This window comes from Gymnoscopelus microlampas (assembly GCF_963454915.1).
Source record: "Gymnoscopelus microlampas genome assembly, chromosome: 1".
NCBI lineage: Eukaryota > Metazoa > Chordata > Actinopteri > Myctophiformes > Myctophidae > Gymnoscopelus > Gymnoscopelus microlampas.
In genome coordinates, this window is record NC_139962.1 from 6,284,118 (window position 1) to 6,304,269 (window position 20,152).

General features: G+C 42.3%; 2 protein-coding genes across 2 annotated transcripts in view; both read right to left on the reverse strand.

Moving 5' to 3' along the window:
- Positions 1-20,152, reverse strand: part of ddb1 (damage-specific DNA binding protein 1) — a 143,085-nt gene that overhangs the window by 46,418 nt on the left and 76,515 nt on the right. The window contains exons 15-19 of the mRNA XM_084061288.1: positions 16,374-16,481; positions 12,893-13,100; positions 9,759-9,854; positions 3,196-3,307; positions 379-502 (exon numbers count right to left, since the gene is read on the reverse strand). Of these exons, the coding sequence (XP_083917414.1) occupies positions 379-502; positions 3,196-3,307; positions 9,759-9,854; positions 12,893-13,100; positions 16,374-16,481 (648 nt within the window). The remainder of the gene's footprint in view (positions 1-378; positions 503-3,195; positions 3,308-9,758; positions 9,855-12,892; positions 13,101-16,373; positions 16,482-20,152) is intronic.
- On the reverse strand, positions 5,256-5,720 carry LOC311041695 (mitochondrial import receptor subunit TOM22 homolog; the record flags this gene model as incomplete). Its single annotated transcript, XM_084052175.1, has 1 exon — positions 5,256-5,720. The coding sequence occupies one exon, from the start codon at positions 5,718-5,720 to the stop codon at positions 5,256-5,258; it is 465 nt and encodes a 154-aa protein (XP_083908301.1).

A 20,152-nucleotide genomic window follows, 5' to 3' on the forward strand; every position in this document is an offset into this window, starting at 1 on the left:
ATATCAGTGGTTCTCATACTTTTTCATGTCAAGGACCCCCAAAATTATATTGTATTTGGCCGCAGACCCCCATCTCAAAATATTTTGTTCCAGGGACCCCCAGATGTAAAGATTCAAGTTACAAATGTTCGCTTTAAAACAATATATATATATTCAAAGATTTGCACACATTTTCACAATTTTTCAAAAATAGCAGATCTACAAGCTCGTAGCGCGGCACTCGGTGCCGCGCTATGAGCTTGTAGATCTGCTATTTTTGAATAGCCCAAAGTGTAAAATAATGCTTTTTTTTTGCTCAAATCAAAAAGTGACACAGATGCGTTCCAGGTCTCAATGGGTTAATTAGATCAACATGTGGGCTGAACCGTGTGTCCTCACCTTCGAACGTGTGCTGGTCCACCACTAACAGACTGTGAACTTCCACCTCCTCGCCAAAGGAGGTCTCGTGGGGGGAGGTGCTGCTGGGGAACAGCTTACTGGAGCTCACGCTGCTGGACAGAGCCTGGAGAGAGAGAGAGGAGCAATGCAAGGAGGAGAGGAGAGACACAGAGGGGAGGAGAAACGAGGAGGAGGGGGAGAAATGAAGAGGAGAGCGATAGAGAGGAGAGAGGACAATGGTTGTTAGTGCAGTGATTCTCAGCATTTTCCATTTCAACCTCCAGTTTGACGCCCACTTGTAACATCCACATTATAATGCTGCATTTGACAGAACACAACATTTGGGGAGCTATTTTGTGAATGAGTTTTATGTATTTTATTTAAAAAAATTCAGTTCAGTTTCTAATAGGGGTGTGCCGATACACTAATTTCACCAAACGATACGATACGATATTGGGCTCACAACTTCGATACGATTTTGATACGCACTTTTTTTATTATGAAAATATATGGGGGAGAAAAAAAGCAAATACAAACAAATAATTCTGTTTTTGCATTATTCAGACATGCAAACTTGTAGCTTTTCAGCTACAATAGCCGTTTTGAATCCAAATAGGGCAATAGTGTGACACCTGACGCGAAAAAAAAAAAACATGTTGTCACCCTTTTCACCTCGGGGCTGTTTGCATGCCTGATTATAATGATTATATTTACTTTTTTTTCAAAACGATATTAACGATACATATCGTCACGAAAACATATCGCGATATATCGCGGGACGATATATCGGCACACCCCTAGTTTCTAAGAAGAAATGCTGCCCCTGGAACCCAATTTGAGAACCACTGGTCCACTACTAGAGGGTTTAAGTGGTCAAAAATTAACGGAGGACAACAGGAAGACTAGAGGCTCATTCATGTGTCTCTAATGGAGATCCTTTAATAAACATAAACAGGACACAAAAACACCCTAAGGCACCTTCTTTCTCTCATGGCAGTCGAGAGCTCACTGACCATCTAATACACTAGACTTTGGTCTTAATAGATTTTCAGCCCTTCTAATCTAATATCTAATCTAATATCTTATAGTCTTATATTGCAGTGGTTCTCAACCTGTGGGTCGGGGTCCCCACATGATGAAGACAAAAAAAAGTCCATTACTGCATCAAAAGTAATGAACACTATAAAAACTGGTCAAAGATTGGCCAAATTGTCAAATAATATAAGAACGTTTGAAAAAGAAAAGAAATTTGAAAATGGCCGATCTACAAGCTCACAACGTTGCGAGGCGTTGTGAGCTTGTAGATCGGCTAATTTCACAATATTTATCTGTGGAAACCGAGTCAAACGAAATGCCTCAAGTTCAAACATGATTATTTTGGGGGGTCCCCAGTTGAAATATGATATGTGATTATTTTGGGGGGTCCCAAGTGCAAATATGATTATTTTGGGGGGTCCCCAGTTGAAATATGATATGTGATTATTTTGGGGGGTCCCAAGTGCAAATATGATTATTTTGGGGGGGTCGCAGACTGAAAAGGTTGAGAGCCACTGCTACATAGCGCTGATCGGAGCAGTGGTCACAGAATTATTTCTGGATGTTATGTTTGTGACGTTCGGCCCACAAGGCCATTTTAATATAGGGTTGTGGATGATTTCACAGGAAGCACAGCCTGGAAATAATGCATTGCCCACCTGCCCGCCTGCACTGCCAGGGAAGGGGGGGGTCTTCTATGTGTCCATGCCCACAGGGGGCCCAGTGTTTCATAATCAGCTTATATGCATACAGTGCTGGCCAGAAGTTGGAGTGGTTGTTTAATTATGAAGTATTTAACCCATTCAGTCCGGAAACGCATCCATGTCATTTTCAGATTTCTTTGGCTATTCAAAAATAGCAGATATACAAGCTCATAGCGCGGCACTGAGTGCCGCGCTATGAGCTTGTATATCTGCTATTTTTTGAAAAATCTTGAAAATTTGTACACATTTTTAACTCAAATCTTTGCTTCTGGGGGTCGCTGGAACAAAACATTTTGAGATGGGGGTCCACGGTCAAATACATATCTAAAAATGTTTTCTAAACCCTAACAGTATGTTGCTATATCAGCGGTGCTCTAACTTTTCCATGTCAAGGACCCCCAAAATAATGTATTTGGCCGCAGACCCCCAACTCAAACTGTTCCAGGGACCCCCTAGAAACACAGATCGGAGTTAAACATGTTTGCTTTAAAACGTATATATATTCAAAGAATAAAAAATGAGCTCATGATCTATGAGCTTGTATATCTGCTATTTTTTTTAAATAACCGAAGAAATCTTAAAATGACACAGACGCGTTCCGGTTTTACTGGATTAATATAGGGTTGTGGATGATTTCACAGGAAGCACAGCCAGGAGATAATGCATTGGGGATTTGCATTCTGCAGGTGAATCATAAGTGCCTTTGGCTATAAGTCAGTTTACCTGTCCTGCCAAGGAAGGGGGGGGGTCTTTTATATGGGGCCCAGTCAGTGTTTCATAATCAGCTTATGCATAACACGGTACATACAGTGGTTCTCAACGTGGGGTCCGTAGACACCGGGGGTCCCCGGAAAAATGTGTTTAAAATAGCAGATCTGCAAGCTCAAAACGCATCACAATGTGACGCGTTTTGAGCTTGCAGAGCTGCTATTTTCAAGCTTATAGCTTTAACATAAATGAACAATACTTTGAACATTTTTTTTAACAACACATTATCTTAATATCATAACCTTTTCAAATGGGGGTCTGCAGACAAATACATATTATTTTTTGGGGGTCCTTGGGACAGGTTTTGTACCTGAGTACTCGCGCTGGGCCGGACGGCGGAGGTGGTTCCACTGACGTCCTGCATCTCCACCCTGCTGGACAGAACCCCAAAGCACTGGGACACCTCCTGGTAGCAGATCCTCCTGATGGAGGGACAGAGAGGAGGACACAGAGAGGGTTAGGGAGGGACAGAGAGGAGGAGGACACAGAGAGGGTTAGGGAGGGACAGAGAGGAGGAGGACACAGAGAGGGTTAGGGAGGGACAGAGAGGAGGAGGACACAGAGAGGGTTAGGGAGGGACAGAGAGGAGGAGGACACAGAGAGGGTTAGGGAGGGGGGAGACTCAACCATAAGAAACGGATGGCTTTGTACTTTCTCTGTAACTTTGTTAATCACAGCGTTATTACAGCTTCATTTATAATGCAGACACATTCTCATTTATTATAATAATTATGTTGTATTATACTGTATATCACTGCTCCTCGTATCTCCATATTTCAACTTTTTATGTTTTTTTTTAGTAAATGAATGCCATAGTTCATCATAAGAGTGTCGCACAAAAGTAGCGAAAAGAGACAATCTACAAGCATTTAAAAAATGATGTTTTTAAATAATAAAAGGAGCGGTTTTGGACATGGTTTCCGCCCGACAGCGACGATATATGAAAAGAAAATACAGATATTGTTCCATGAAGTCAGTTTGTGTTTGAGAGAAGAGAGAAGGCGAGAGGAGAGACGCATTAGGGCCAATTTGATTTAGTTTTAGTCATAGTCTTTTGAGTAAAATTCCATTTAGTTTTTTAGTCATATTTTAGTCATCTGAAATGTTTCAGTTTTTGTGCAGTTTTAGTCGACTTTAAAATATCAAAAGATTATAGTCGACTAAATCTACAGTTGATTTAGTCGACTAAAATGTATTTTGGCCTTGATGGCGTCGTAATGCCTGATTTTACACTTGGTTGCACTCTGAAAATGGCCGATCTACAAGCTCACAATGCTTGTAGATCTGCTATTTTCAGAGCCCAACACCCGAGCGCAACCAAACATAAAATGACTCGTCTTTTAGTTCTAGTGGATCTCACTAACCTCACTAACATTTTCATCTAGTTTTTATTTGTTGACGAGATTGTCAATATATTTAGTCTTAGTTTTGGTCATCGTAGCTTAGTTTTTATTTAGTTTTTGTCAGTGAAAACATTTTTTGTCATAGTTTTAGTCGACGAAATCAACACTGGTCTACACCAAGCACTTTGAGTTATGGAGTGAGACGAAATGGACGAAAAAATGGAGTGAGAAGAAATGATTAATGCTTAATGATGGTGTCTCTCCAACCCTCTCCATCATTTCTTCTGATCATCGTCCTCCTCTTTGCCGTCTTTTTTTCCCAGCTGCTAGAAGCAGCAGGTCTCAACATTTGTGCAGGGACACTGTGTGCCCCGACCACCAGGGGTCCGAAAGGACCCTTATGACGAGTCTGTAACTCACTGTGAGAGTTTTAAAAAGGGTGGAAAAATACTCACTCAACAAAAAAAAATGTGTTACGGAAAACTCCTTAAGACAAGAGACCCAAGATAATATATTCCTCTATTTCCCCCATGTTCAATAAAGTGCAGCAAAACATTTGGGTCATGGGGGGACCATCATCGCATGACCCAAATTGTGAGACTACCGCACCTGCAACCAACTAAGGACAAAGAGAAGGGGACAAACAGTTTACCCCGGACTCTTTGTACACTCTCCAGGGTGTTTCAAGCAGTGTTGCCAGATTCTGTGAGAGAAACAAGCAACCAGGTCTAGGAGCAACCAGCACAAAAGAAGCGACTATGGGGCCACATGTGCACTTTAACATATACATCAGCTATTTTCAAATAAAACCTTGCGGTGGAAATTATAATAAGCAGATCTGGCAACCCTGAGTACAAGGGTCCATTTGGGTTCCATTTGTACACTCTCGGGAGTTACTCACTGAGGATTTTACAGTGTAGATTGGGGGGGTCCCCCCAGAGATACTAAGACACTATATCAAACTGGGGGGTCCCCCCAAAAGGTTCAGAATCACTGCATGTGGGTGTCCAGGAACAACCTCACATGGTCACATGATCTTTCCCAGTGCAGGTGGCAGCATCCTTCCAGTCACGGCGGCGGCGGCGGTGTTGGGACCAAACAGGATGTTCCTCTGCTGCTGCAGCTGCAGCCGCTCCACCTGCAGCCTCTCTGTCTCCAGCATGACGGGCAGCACCAGGATCATGAAGCAGGTGGCGGCCACCCACAGCCCCGTGCGGGACAGCCCGTACGCGCTCTGGGCCAGAGAGGCGGAGGCCTGGGCGGCGCCGCGCACCCTGTCCGGGAACATCTCCGTCAGACCCCACAGCCTCTCCCCTAAAGTCTCATCCCGCTCATCGTCGTCGGCGTCGTCGTCTTCGATCTGGTCTTCTTCGGGAGGCTGGACGACGGCGACGGGGTCCGCCGCGCTTCCGGACATGGTGTTCAGATCTACTCGCCCGTCCTTGACCACTTGTAGCGTGGCCACCGTGTTGCGAGCTTGTAGATCGACCATTCTCGGCAGAGACATGCGGTGCAGAGGGGAAAACGGAGCGGACATTGTATGGAGAGCTGGGGGGGGACTCAGGGTCAAATTACGTACGCTAAGGTTTTAAGTGAATAACGGTGAGATCAAATCAGCAACGCAAAACAGTGTCTGTCTTGATTTGGGCGGGACGGGGAGGGGTGTTAGCACAGGTTCCTGCAACAGTTAATTCCAGTTCTGATCTTTTTGTTATGTTATGGTAGGGGAGATAAAGGTATAGAACTGTAACTTGTATGAGGTGCACTGAACTGAACATAGACTAGAAGGGGTGTAATGGCAGATGGTTTCATGTTAAGCGCTAACCATCTAATATTGTCACATCACACACCTGTGACATCAGACGTCTATGACGTATAACTCCAAATTTGGGCACGGTTATGGCAGATATTATGTGACGTTTTTGATGACATCAGTATCGTGATTATGCAGCCGATGTTTCCCAATTTCTTTACCTTTTAAAAAGTTTTTTAAAGCGACATCTTTTTTTACTCAAATCTTTTCTTCTGGGGATTCTACAAATGTCTTCTAAATGTTTTATTTTTTTTTAAACAGTTTTTTTTTTTTTACTTATGTTGCTATAATATCAGTGGTTCTCAAACTTTTTTCATGTCAAAGACCGCCTAAAAAGTATATGTATTTGTCCACGGACCCCTCCATCTCAAGATATTTTGTTCCAGGGACCCCCCAGAAGCAAAGATTTGAGTTAAACATTTATATATACTGTATATTACACACATTGTCATGATTCTTTTTCTATGAGCTTGTAGATCTGCTATTTTTGAATAGCCGAAGAAATATTAAAATGACACCAATACTTTCCCGGTCTTAATGGATTAATGTTCTCAAATAGAAACTTTGATCAAATCTAAGCTCTTCAAATTGATTTCAAGATTTTGCACTTTTCCTTTACAAATGAGAAAAATGAGAAACACCGTCAAGGACTGAAAACCAGGATATCGGGGAACTCGGGCTCCAGCACTAAACCAATTCCGACATCTCCACCATACCCATGTAGACACAGGCACCGCAGCCAATCTCATGGCTATGGAAGCGGAAGTTCCAATCGAGCTGAAATCACTCAAAGCGGATCAAAAACTAAATTTGACAATCTTGACATGTTTTCACACAGTGGCTGGAGGCTAGGGTTAGTTAATCCTGACAAATGGTTCACCCATGGACTGGCTCCATCGTACACGCCAACCAGAACCGAACAGTCCTCGTTCACTTTGAAACGTTTCCAGGAGAACGAGTTTTGTCTCTCAACAGCTCTCCCCAGAAATTGTTCTGATCCGACGGGGGGATTAAATCCGGTTATTTGTTGACATTAGCTCCGTCCGTGGATTCCAGCACGACCCCTGCAAGCTGTGAGTGCTTTCACAAAGGGCAGAATTCATCTTTTCTCAACGCCACAGGAAGCTCAGAATTGAGCGTCGCAGCTTCCCGTGCTGAACATTAATGAGGTGGAATTATTACAGACTCTCTGCAGCATTTGAGGACTGTGGAAGAGTTGTCTGGCTTTGATCGATCGATTTAACACTTAACCAGATTGTTAAGTGTGTGTGTGTGTGTGTGTGTGTGTGTGTGTGTGTGTGTGTGTGTGTGTGTGTGTGTGTGTGTGTGTGTGTGTGTGTGTGTGTGTGTGTGTGTGTAAGCCAGTTCCACTCCATAGCCTTGCAGACATAGCGTATAATATCCCAAAGTCTGGAAGGACATTATAGATCTGCCGTTATGCATTCACAGAAATATTAAAGCTGTCATTGATGAATTGAAAATATCTGGGGAGTGACTTTCCTTGGCCTAATCGCAGAATGGACCAGAAAGTTTGGCACTGATTGGTCTAGTGCAGTGATATTCAACTGCCGGCCCGCGGGCCAAATCCAGCCCCAGCTGAGCTTTCTTGTGGCCCCTGGAACACATTCCATATTCCAATGTAAAAATGTAATATTTTTTCATAACCGGTAACTGAAGCTTGTTAATGGTTAACCAACCAATAACCCAATAAGAATAAAATGTAGGCTACTGTTTAGAATGGAGGGTTAATTAACACCCACCGCCTACTGTATTTGCAGTCAAGACACTGCTACAAGAAATGGTGAATGTAATCTTTGGTGAGTAAATTGTGGAGACCATCCACCATTCTGGGCGGTATGTTTCCTAATTGCGACCGTAGGTCGCACTTACTATAGAAACCTGCTCCAGGTGTCTGTCCTGTCCGTCCGTCACTCCGTCACACACGTCCGACACACTTTAGCCCTGCTCATATCTCCGCACCCGTTGCCCCGATCCATGCCAGATTTTGCACACACACTCCTTACCTGCCAAACTACACCCTCCAAGGACCCCCGGAGCTCCAGGGACCCCCAGCGGCCTCGGGGACCCCCAAGTGTAGAAAATGAGCACATGTGGACAAATTACCAAATGACCACCCCAACGGGGCTGCTCACGGGGCATTCCCGGGGACCACCCACTCCTGGTGCTCCAGAACGGATGCAAAAGTGGTGGCGCCCCCAGTGGAGGACCCCCTGCCACTGCAGCTCACATAAAATGCCGTAACTCGGGGGCTTGCCCCCCACAAACAATCCCTCCAATCGCCGTTACAGCCCTCTTCTGTATACATGTGACCTACGGTCGCTTATCTCCCGATTAGGGAGTCTTACTGGTGATACTACTGTAGATCTGCTGTGCTGCGTGTTGTTGTAGCACGTCTGGGGCAGCGAGATTAGGCAGGGGGCCACAAATGACTTGAAGTTGCGGGCCACAAGACGTGAAAACAAAAATGAACAAAATGTTCATAGTTAACCAAAACCATTGAGGAATTTGTAACTGGTTGGTTAAAGGGTTCATTTAGTATGCTATTATTTTATACATTCTTTGGTGCAAGGGTAGCTGTCAAGCAGGCGTGTTACAAATAGCTGCCTGGTTCTGCCTTCAACGTTAAACATGGAGAAATGAACAGTGGTATATTAAGTGCTTTAAAGCCATACATAAAGATACAGATACTGTATCTTACCTGAAAGATATTTTTACTCCAGTAAAAGTTAGTCACCCCTAAGAAAATCACTTAAAGTGTTCAGGTTCACATCATATTAAGAAAAGTATCTGGTGTTAAGATGTATTCAAGTATTAAAGACATTTTCATGGTACAGAAACTAAACAGCCAGAAATGTTGTCTACTTCTCTCTACTTTCAGAATAATGTAGCTTTCAAGTAGTTCAGCTGTTTTTTCATTGGCTTATCAACATAAAAGAGCATAACAGATGAGTTCTGGGTGGCTTTCAAATCAACCAATTGGTTAGTTTTGAGTAGATTTTGTCCATCTTCCATCTTCTACATCTCCATCCACTTGTAGGTTTTATGATTCATTCATCCTCAATTCATCCTGGGCTGAATGATGGTCTAACTCTCCACTATTAATGAAAGAATGCATCATAAGTGCTTGTGCTCTTTTCAGCCGGATGCTCAGCAAAAACCTTTCTTTCATACGAACATGTAAACACTTCACATTGCCAGCCTTCCTCCAATTTTCATCTCACAAAGACACTTCAATGCCAGGGACCCGTGCACAGAACGCACTGAAATATCTATTTCCTGTTTTCTCAATATCCAAACCAAAGTCTGTGCATTATAAAGGACTGGCACAGAAATTATCCTATCAAACATCAAAAGGCATGAATGCAGTATGAAGCAGGCCCTAATAAGTTACCATAATGGACATAATATGTCCATTGGTGTGTCCTACATACAGTAGCACACACAACAAACAGTCAAACGGTTAACCACAAAGACGGTCTCGTGGCCCCCGACTTCAAGTCATTTTACAATTGTGGCCCCCTGCCTAATCGAGTTGAATACCCCATGTCTAGTGGTTTTGTGAGATTAGGACACACACACACACACACACACACACACACACACACACACACACACACACACACACACACACACAGGTAAAAACATATGTTTTGTCCCGGTCTTCCACCTTGCAGAGTAGTAAAACAGTGGTCTGACCTTGGGGACTCGTAGAGGGGAACTGTGCGGATGTGCAGTTTCTGGATCTCGTCGATGGTGCCGATGGTCAGAGTGCTGTTGTTGGCCAGGGCCAGACTGGGGACAAAACAACGACACACGTCAATAAAACAAACACAAACAAACTGTGGCATCCATTAAAGGAACATAGGGTCAAGAGAGAATAATAATGGGATTTGGGAAATGTAATGCAGCACAGTAAATGTATTCAAGTATAAAGAGCACGAGCGAATGTCACACGATGATTTTGTAAGATGTCTATAATATATTTAGCCTGGTAAACCCTCCCTCCAGAAATCTCATTTCCATTTGATTTCTGGAGTGAGTCTGGCATGAATGCCCATTCTGCAATATTGGCTGTGTACGCCAAACGGACGAGCCTATCAGCGTCGTCGCTCATTCTTCTGTGATTGACAGCTTACGTTGGCCAATCAGGTGGTGAGTTCGAGTGAGCCCGAATGAAGCCGAGTGCAGCCTGAGTGACGCCGAAAAAAGACGAACGGCAGCCATTGTTGTTCTGCGAGTGCCTTCACTTCTTACTTTTGTTTTTAAAACGGTCTCAAACTTCTTTTTTGAGGCACGGAATTTACTATTAAGATATCGTTTGGATAGAATGTAGTTGTTTAACTTCATATATGTGGTCAATTAATCATGACAGAGCCTATTTAAAAATATAAATTTAGAGAACCGGCAGGGGCGGGGAGTGACACGCATGTATCCCAATAAGGCAACCTATTTTGGGCATGGCCGTCTCAAAAGTCCTGTTGCGTCACATAGTCTGGAGGTTGTAAAAATGCACTGCTGATTGGCTGAAGGGGAAAAACGATCATTGGCTGAAGGGGTTGTCAGTCAACGGTATTACTCCCGCCCAACTCCAGCCCACAGCCAATATTGCAGAATGGGCGATCAGGCCAGACTCACTCCTGATATCAAATGGAAATGAGATTTCTGGAGGGAGGGTTTACCAGGCCACAATATATTGGCACCAAGTTAGGAAATAGCAAATGGCACAAAACATGCACAAAGGGAGTTAATATGGGAGCCAGAGGTAGATGGATAGATAAGCAGACATCTGAGGATTAAGGATAAGGATAGACAAAGTGGCATGCCAAACCAAAGGAGCGGAGGTCATAGCGTGCCAAGCAACAATAAGATGATAGGAACCAGTGGACCAAATATCACGTACAGCCGGTCACCATAGATTATGATGGATGATTGTGCCATGACAGAATCTATTGTTTAACCCATTAAGACCGGGAACGCATCTGTGTCATTTTTTTGATTTGAGCTAAAAAGCATTATTTTACACTTTGGGCTATTCAAAAATAGCAGATCTACAAGCTCATAGCGCGGCACCGAGTGCCGCGCTACGAGCTTGTAGATCTGCTATTTTTGAAAAATCGTGAAAATGTGTGCACATTTTGAATATATATATATTATTTTAAAGCGAACAACTCAAATCTTTGCTTCTGGGAGTCCCTGGAACAACATATTTTGAGATGGGGGTCGGCGGACAAATAAATAATTTTGGCGACCAAATAAATCATTTTGGCGGCCAAATAAATCATTTTGGCGGACAAATAAATCATTTTGGCGGACAAATAAATCATTTTGGCGGACAAATAAATCATTTTGGCGGACAAATAAATCATTTTGACGGACAAATAAATCATTTTGACGGACAAATAAATCATTTTGGGGGTCCTTCACATGAAAAAGTTTGAGCACCACTGATATAAAAACATACGTTTTCATCGGCTTCAGGTCTTAATGGGTTAAGAATTGACATGAGTAATGACTGTGTTGAAAGATGACGGAGAGGAGGTCTAATAATGACAGTATAAAACCTAAGGTCAGGGAGGGTTTGGGGAGACCGTCTCTATCACGCTTTCTACACTGATTCTTCTGTAAGACTTCGCCTCTGAATAGTATAATAAAGCCGCGCTTGAGCAATATCTAATCAATATCTACCGTCTCACGTCTTTGATTATTTCTCTGAAACCGAAGACCCAGAACCACAGAAATCTACTACAGACTCATGATAATGTGCAAGTAATACAATGACAACTTAAGAGTAATGAATCTTGGCTATTTATATATATATATTCTTGTGATCAACAGAGAGCTTTAACATCTGCTGCCAACCAACTGAAACATGCATCATCAAGACTTTGTACAGACTGCAGACAAATCCCATTTGTTTCTCTCAGATCTGATTTTTAGGACTGACTGTCCACACCGTTATTAACTCAACCTCAGTTAACTGTTCAGAACCCAAGATATCATTATCTGAAGATTTGCAGCTCCATCCACTCCTTGTTTAACTTATAACTGAAAAAGGCTGTATCTCGCTTCCTAAGCACTTTTTTTTTACTTTGAAAAAATCTCTGGCACTGGGACAACATAGCCAGAAATAATTCTGGCACTCGGTGAGTTAAAATACTGTTTTAATCCTAAAATGACTACGCACCGAAAACAGCAGATCTACAGGCTCGTAGCTACAAGCTTGTAGATCTGCCGTTTTTAATGCGCGACATACTTTCATTAGAAGAAATGCTGGCTTCTATGGAATCCAAATGGCTGAAATCGGCGGGTGGCAACTGAGAACTTTAACCCATTAAGACCTGGAACTGTGTCATTTTTAGATTCGAGCTAAAAAGCATTATTTTACACTTTGGGCTATTAAAAAATAGCAGATATACAAGCTCGTAGCGCGGCACCGAGTGGCGCGCTACGAGCTTGTAGATCTGCTATTTTTGAGAAATCGTGAAAATGTGTGCAAATCTTTGAATACATTCATTTTTAAAGCGAACATTTTTAACTCAAATCTTTGCTTCTGGGGGGTCCCTGGAACAAAATATTTTGATGGGGGTCCGCGGCCAAATACATATAATTTTGGGGGTCCTTGACATGAAAAAGATTGAGAACCACTGATATAGAAACATAGGTTTTTCAGAAAACTGTTGAGATGTAGAATCGGCTTCAGGTCTCAATGGGTTAATCTGTGTGTTCCTGACCTGTCGGGGTTAGGGTTAGAGTGAGGGGGGGGGGTGTTCCTGACCTGTCGGGGTTAGGGTTAGAGTGAGGGGGGGGGGGGGGGGGGGGGTGTTCCTTACCTGTCGGGGTAGCCCTCAGAGTTGAGGGGACACATGTAGTTGACCTCTTTGAGGTTGACGTTGGAGAACACCAGCTTGTGGTTGGAGGAGTAGATGACGGTGGGCCGGTCGGAGCAGGCGAACACGTTGGAGGTGGACAGAGAGCGGAAGGTCCTCAGCACCGTGGGCTGGGTGCCCAACGTCACCTTCTTACGCTCACTCAGGACCCCTGTAGGGCAAATACAAATAAAACAACATAGCTGATCTACAAAACGTTGAAAAAAAAACAGGGCTTATATACACTGTACTGTCCCGACCGGTGTCCCCCAGGGGTCTATAATCGGCCGCCTTCTTTTCCCCCCTTCTACAAGAGCCGATCTACAAGCTCACAATGCATCACAATGCAATGCGTTGTGAGCTGATAGATCTGCTACGATAGCTGAATGTATAACTATTATGATATGCCCAGAATAGGAACACTAAGGTTCATGTGAATAAGTGGTTGAAATTGATGCAAACACGCCCTGTTTGACAATATTTTCCCTCACACATTAATAGTGATAAATAATGTGTGTCAAACTAAGTCGGGAGTCAAGCCGATTACATTAATAGCAACACAATTTCCACTTGAAAGCCGTCCATAACCTTCATATAAATGAGAGCCAAGCAACGCTCTACCCCGTGCTGTTGTTTTGACATGTTTGTCAAGCGGTTTGTGCTGCTCGACAAACATGCTGCTAATGTGCAATGTTCTATAATGTTCACAGAACATCACTTATTCAATGTCAAACAAACTTCAGTGCTGCTGTAAACGGAGGGCTTTGGTATGCTGCTGCTCGCTGCATAACCCATTAACCCATTAAGACCTGAGGCGATTCTTTAAAAAAATCTAAATCCTAAAAAGAAAATCTAAAAAAATATTTTTCAAGATTTTTCAAAAATAGCAGATATGCAAGCTCATAGCGCGGCACTCGGTGCCGCGCTATGAGCTTGCATATCTGATATTTTTGAATGGCCAAAGACATCTAAAGTGACACAGATGCGTTCCAGGTATCAATGGGTTAAAACCAGAGGCCGAGTCTACAAAATGTGTCTTCTAAATCCTAACTGTTTTCTGAAAAAAAATGTGTTTCTATGTCAGTGGTTCTCAAACTCTTTCATGTCAAGAACCCCCAAAATGATATGTATTTGGCCGCGGACCCCCATCTCAAAAAAATGTGTTCCAGGGACCCCCCCAGAAGCAAAGATTTGAGTAAAACAGCACTTGTAAAAAGAGTAAAAAGCGGCACTTGTATTTCTGCTATTTTTTTATAGCCAAAGTATAAAATGACACAGATGCTTTCCCGGTCGCAATGGGATAAAGGTCTCTTCAGACAGGGCGAGGCGGGACGAGCGACTGACACGTCTGGTAATTAATGTTCAACCAGAGGCGAGCGGCAGCCAGGTAGGGAGATGTGGGCACATCTTGACAGGTGGAGCGATTGCGGTGGTGCTTCTGTCTCACACACACACACACACGCCCGCCTGTGCCCGTCGTAATCCTCTGAAGTACCAGCCTTTTGTGTGCGGCTCCATTTCTACGCCATCTCATCTCACGCCGGAGACACTTGCCGTAACCCATTGAGACCTGAAGCCGATTCTACAAAATGTCTTCTAAATCCCAACAGTTTTCTGAAAAAAAACGTATGTTTCTATATCAGTGGTGCTCAATCTTTTTCATGTCAAGGACCCCCAACATGATATGTATTTGGTTGCGGACCACCCATCTCAAAATATGTTGTTCCAGGGACCCCTAGAAGCAAAGAATGGACTTAAAAATGTTCGCTTTAAACAATGTATATTCAAAGATTTGCACACATTTTCACGATTTTTCAAAAATAGCAGATCTACAAGCTCATAGCGCGGCACTCTGTGCCGCGCTACGAGCTTGTAGATCTGCTATTTTTGAATAGCCAAAAGTGTAAAATAATGCTTTTTAGCTCAAATGAAAAAGTGACACAGATGCGTTCCAGGTCTTAAAGGGTTAAAAGATCATATCTACAGGCTAAGTTAGCTTGAAGATATGTTCTCGTCGGCACACGACAACCTTCTTGTGACAGAGTATAAACTAAGAGAAATGTGCCCCTCGGAGCACGGGTCTCCACCAGGGCAGGTATAGCTTATTTTGGGGCCATCGATGTTTCACGGCAATCGGACGCTGCCTTTGTGATTTGAGGCATTTTGTTCGAAACGTTGGAAGGCAATCTTAGCCAATCAAGACGGAATATGAAAAATCCAACAGATCGGTCTTGATCACATGACTATGGAGATAATACAGATAATATATTTCAAAAATAGCAGATATACAAGCTCATAGCGCGGCACAGAGTGCCGCGCTATGAGCTTGTAGATCTGCTATTTTTGAAAAGTCATGAAAATGTGCAAATCTTTGAATATCTATTCTTTTAAAGCAAACGTTTGTAGCTCAAATCTTTGCCCTGGAACAAAATATTTTGAGATAGGGGTCGGCGGCCAAATACATATCATTTTGGGGGTCCTTGACATGAAAAAGTTTGAGCACCAATGATATAGAAACATACTTTTTTTTCAGAATACTGTTGGGATTTAGAAAACATTTGTAGAATCGGCTTCAGGTCTTAATGGGTATAAGAGACCAGCAGTAGGACTTAGTTCCAATGACCATGAACACAGATTAGGACGATGCCTTTGCCTCATAGTCACTGAAGTAAATACTGGACCCATTCTTTACAAGCCACTCGTGTTCTGAACATTCTGACATCAAAATAATGGCCTATTTTCAGACGGACAAATCGGGAGAAAACATTCTTTGCTTGAGACCCGTCCGAGTGTCAGCGACTCCACGTTCACGTGGGGTGACCGACCGCGCCCACATTTTTGGAGAACCGAATAAGAAAATGCGGAAGTGATCCCCCTTTCCAAGCCCCGTGAAAAATACACAGTATTATGTTGCGAAAATATAAAGTCATTACAGCACCATAACATGGTTAATACATTTTATTTTGGGATGTACAATACATGAAAATTACGGGAGTAATAACGCGACTTGCGTCGATAACTAATCGATAGCGGACATTACTGCGTTTGGCTAAAAACAGTGTGTTTAGTAACGTCATACAAGCTAATTATTAGCCAAATTCCGCTAGCGCTCGGAGGACCCCACTGTTATTTTCGATTCCACTTCACATTAACTCATTTATTTCATATTTACATGCCGAGGTAAGCTCTGACATTTAAGTGATATGTAGCCTGATATTACCAGATTGCTACAGTGGGTTTAGAATATTTTAGACGATTTTTTTTTTTTTTTTTTGCTCATTTCAGCTCTGCTGGAAAATCAGCCTATGCGAGAAGACAGTCCCTGGGATACGGCGGGACAAATTTGGTAACAGTGGCGAGGGGGGTGGGACCGGCCCATCGTTGGTAATAATATGTCTTTAATAGATCTTCTGATGGTCGTGCTGCTGGGGTGGGTGACCTATACCTGTCTGCAGGTCCAGACCGAAATAGAAGAGAGCACCATCTCCAAGGGCACACAGCAAGTAGTAGCTCCCCTCGAAGGTGGTCATTAGGATGGAGCGAGGAATGATCTCTGGGGGGAGACACACACACACACACACACACACACACACACACACACACACACACACACACACACACACACACACACACACACACACACACACACACACACACACACACACACACACACACACACACACACACACACACACACACACACACACACACACACACACACACACGTGAATGATTTATTATCTCTCTTTAAGAAAATGTACAGACACAGACCGTCAAGCAATTTTTCAATATCATTGCAGAAAACTTTTATTTCCATATTTGAACTTCTCCTTACTTGATCATACTACAGCGTCACACAAAAGCATCAAAATTAGCTTGTAGATCTGCTACTTTTTCAGTTTTTTTTTTATTTGAATCCTTAAAAGTAACAGTTTTGCACATATGTGACTGGGTACAATGCTTTATGCCGCAAGTTGGCATTTTTCATTTTTCATTTACAGATTATTAAAGTACAGAATATAAGCTTTCATATGATGTATCATTCATTGAAATCGGAACACATTTGAAGAAGATGTGCTCATTTGAATCTGGTTATTATCTATAATAGTGCAAACTGAGATAATCCCTAAAGAATTGTCACTTCGGAGCACCTCTCAGCTCCAGGTAATGGGCGTGAACAATGGGTAATTTATTCAGCCTAGCCACTCCTCTAATCACTCCCCCATTGACACCTTTCAGTCAGCTGTCCACTTTATTTAGTGCCAGGGACCCCCATAGAGGATATGTGTTGTAAAAATAGGCATATTAAGTAATCATCAAACGGCTTTCTGATAGAATACCAACCTTCTTCAACATTCGAACTGTGTTAATATGAAAAAAAAACGAAAAATATGAAAAAAGTTAAATTCCCATTTTTACTCCACAGACGCGACTTGGGGAAAGTTTTACCAGTAGGGATCACATATGAGGTTTTCCACCCAACGGAGACTACATACAGTACATGACATAAAAGCAATGTGGGTTTTAGAAACCGAACACATGACAGAATAGCATACAATTGGAAAACACATTGGGGGCTGCGGGGGGGAGGGAGGGGGGAGCGGGTAAATATTTGCATACATTGTCAAATAATTAAGAATTCCAACAGAAATCCAATTAAGCCGCCATCTGGATTGTGTTGAGGGAATTGGACTTTGATGGATGCTATAGAGGCACGTGTGAGAGAGCTGCACACAAAGAGAAGCTTTTTCTTTACATTTTGCCTTTCATGAAGTTTAGATTTGATTAGCAGGAGAAAATTAAAGCTTTATAAATAAATGCACATGGCACACAACGAGATATTTTTCATCTATTTCTGTTTTGTTGCTGGATTAACCCATTAACCCATTGAGACCTGGAACGCATCTGTCATCTTTTGATTTGAGCTGAAAAGCATTATTTTACCCTTTTGGCTATTCAAAAATAGCAGATATACAAGCTCATAGTGCGGCACCGAGTGCCGCGCTATGAGCTTGTAGATCTGCTATTTTTGAAAAATCGTGAAAATGTGTGCAAATCTTTGAATATATATTATTTTAAAGCAAACATTTTTAACTCAAATCTTTGCTTCTGGGACCCCCTGGAACAACAATTTTGAGATGGGGGGTCCGCGGCTAAATACATATCATTTTGGGGGGGTCGTTGACATGAATAAGATTGAGCACCACTGATATAGAAACATACGTTTTATAGAAAACTGTTTTAGGAGACATCGGCTTCAGGTCTTAATGGGTTAAGACTGGGAACGCATCTGTGTCATTTTAGATTTCTTTGGCTACTCAAAAATAGCAGATCTACAAGCTCATAGCGCGGCTATGAGCTTGAGCCCTTTTTCTTTATCTTGAACATGTGTGCAAATCTTTGAATATATTTTAAGCGAACATTTTTAACTCAAATCTTTGCTTCTGGGGGTCCCTGGAACAACATATTTTGAGATGGGGGTTCGCGTTTCAGAATACTGTTGCTACTGTACATCAGTGGTGCTCCAACTTTTCCATATCAAGGACCCCCAAATGATATGTATTTGGCCGCGGACCGGAATATGTTGTTCCAGGGACCACCAGAAGCACAAAATCTTTGCTTTAAAACATATCTACTCAATGATTTGCACGCATTTTCCGCACAAAAAAAAAAGCAGATCTACAAGCTCATAGCGCGGCACTCGTGCCACTCGTGCTTGTATATCAGCTAATTTTGAATAGCAAAAGAAATCTCAAAACGACAGATGCGTTCCTGGTTTTAAATGTGTTAAGATGTCTGGGGGTGATCTCCATGCACACATTCATCAACTGGCTTACAGGGTGACGACTGTACGCATGCACACTTCAGAACGAGAATGATGTTCTAAATATCACATTGATGTTATAAGCCACATGCATCTTACAACAAAGAGGAAAAACACATTATGCAGTCAAATATTCAGCTAGACAGTCAAGGCAAAAAAAAAAAACATAGATTAGTAAAAAAAAAAGTAGGCCAATATTAAACAAATTATTTCTCCACAAATTCACAGAAAGTGTACTTCTTAGGACTTCACTGTTTAACCCATTAAGACCTGGAACGCATCTGTGTCACTTATGAGCTAAAAAAGCATTATTTTACACTTTTGGCTATTCAAAAATAGCAGATATACAAGTTCATAGCGCGGAACCGAGTGCCGCACTACGAGCTTGTAGATCTGCTATTTTTGAAAAATCGTAAAAATGTGTGCAGATCTTTGAATATATATATTTTTAAAGCGAACATTTTTAACTCAAATCTTTGCTTCTGGGGGTCCCTGGAACAAGATATTTTGAGATGGGGTTCACGGCCAAATACATATAATGTTGGGGGTCCTTGACATGAAAAAGATTGAGCACCACTGATATAGAAACATAGACTTAGGACACATGTAGAATCGGCTTCAGGTCTTAATGGGTTAATGGGTTCTCAATGTAATATGTGTAACATGACAGACTTAATAAAGGCCAGCATTTGTATGGCCTGCATTTTGTTCAAACAATAATAAATAATTCATCCATCAATTATGTTCTGCAGATTACTGGAAGATCAACATGGAGGGAGCAATAAAAACTGCATTATTACATAAAAAGATGACAAAGTTTGTGACTTAAAAGATGATAAAATAATGATTAACAAATGTGATGGAAGTGGATGGATCACTGCAATGAAATGGACAAATTGTACATTGGTTTGTAATTGTACATGCACACACTCAAACACACACACACACACACACACACACACACACACACACACACACACACACACACACACACACACACACACACACACACACACACACACACACACACACACAGTGAACTCATCATTCCCAGGGAGCTGAGAATGATTTAAAATCAACATTGCTGCCTTCTCTGAAACCCACAACTAAAGGAGGAGAAAGGGAGTCCGGGACCCCTAGGGGTCCTCAAGAGTTACTACAGATCTTTGTGTAATAGGAACTTAAAACAAATAATTATAATGTATTAACCACTTGAACAGCAGATCTACAAGTTCACAACGCATTGCAGTGCGATGCGTCCTGAGCTTGTAGATCGGCTATTTTCGGCAAAGAGTTTTGGTGTAGAGGGGGGGGGGGCAGAAATAGCAGATCTACAAGCTAACGCGTTCGTTCCTGACGCGTTGTTGTAAGCTTGTAGATCAGCTGAATAAAATGATTGT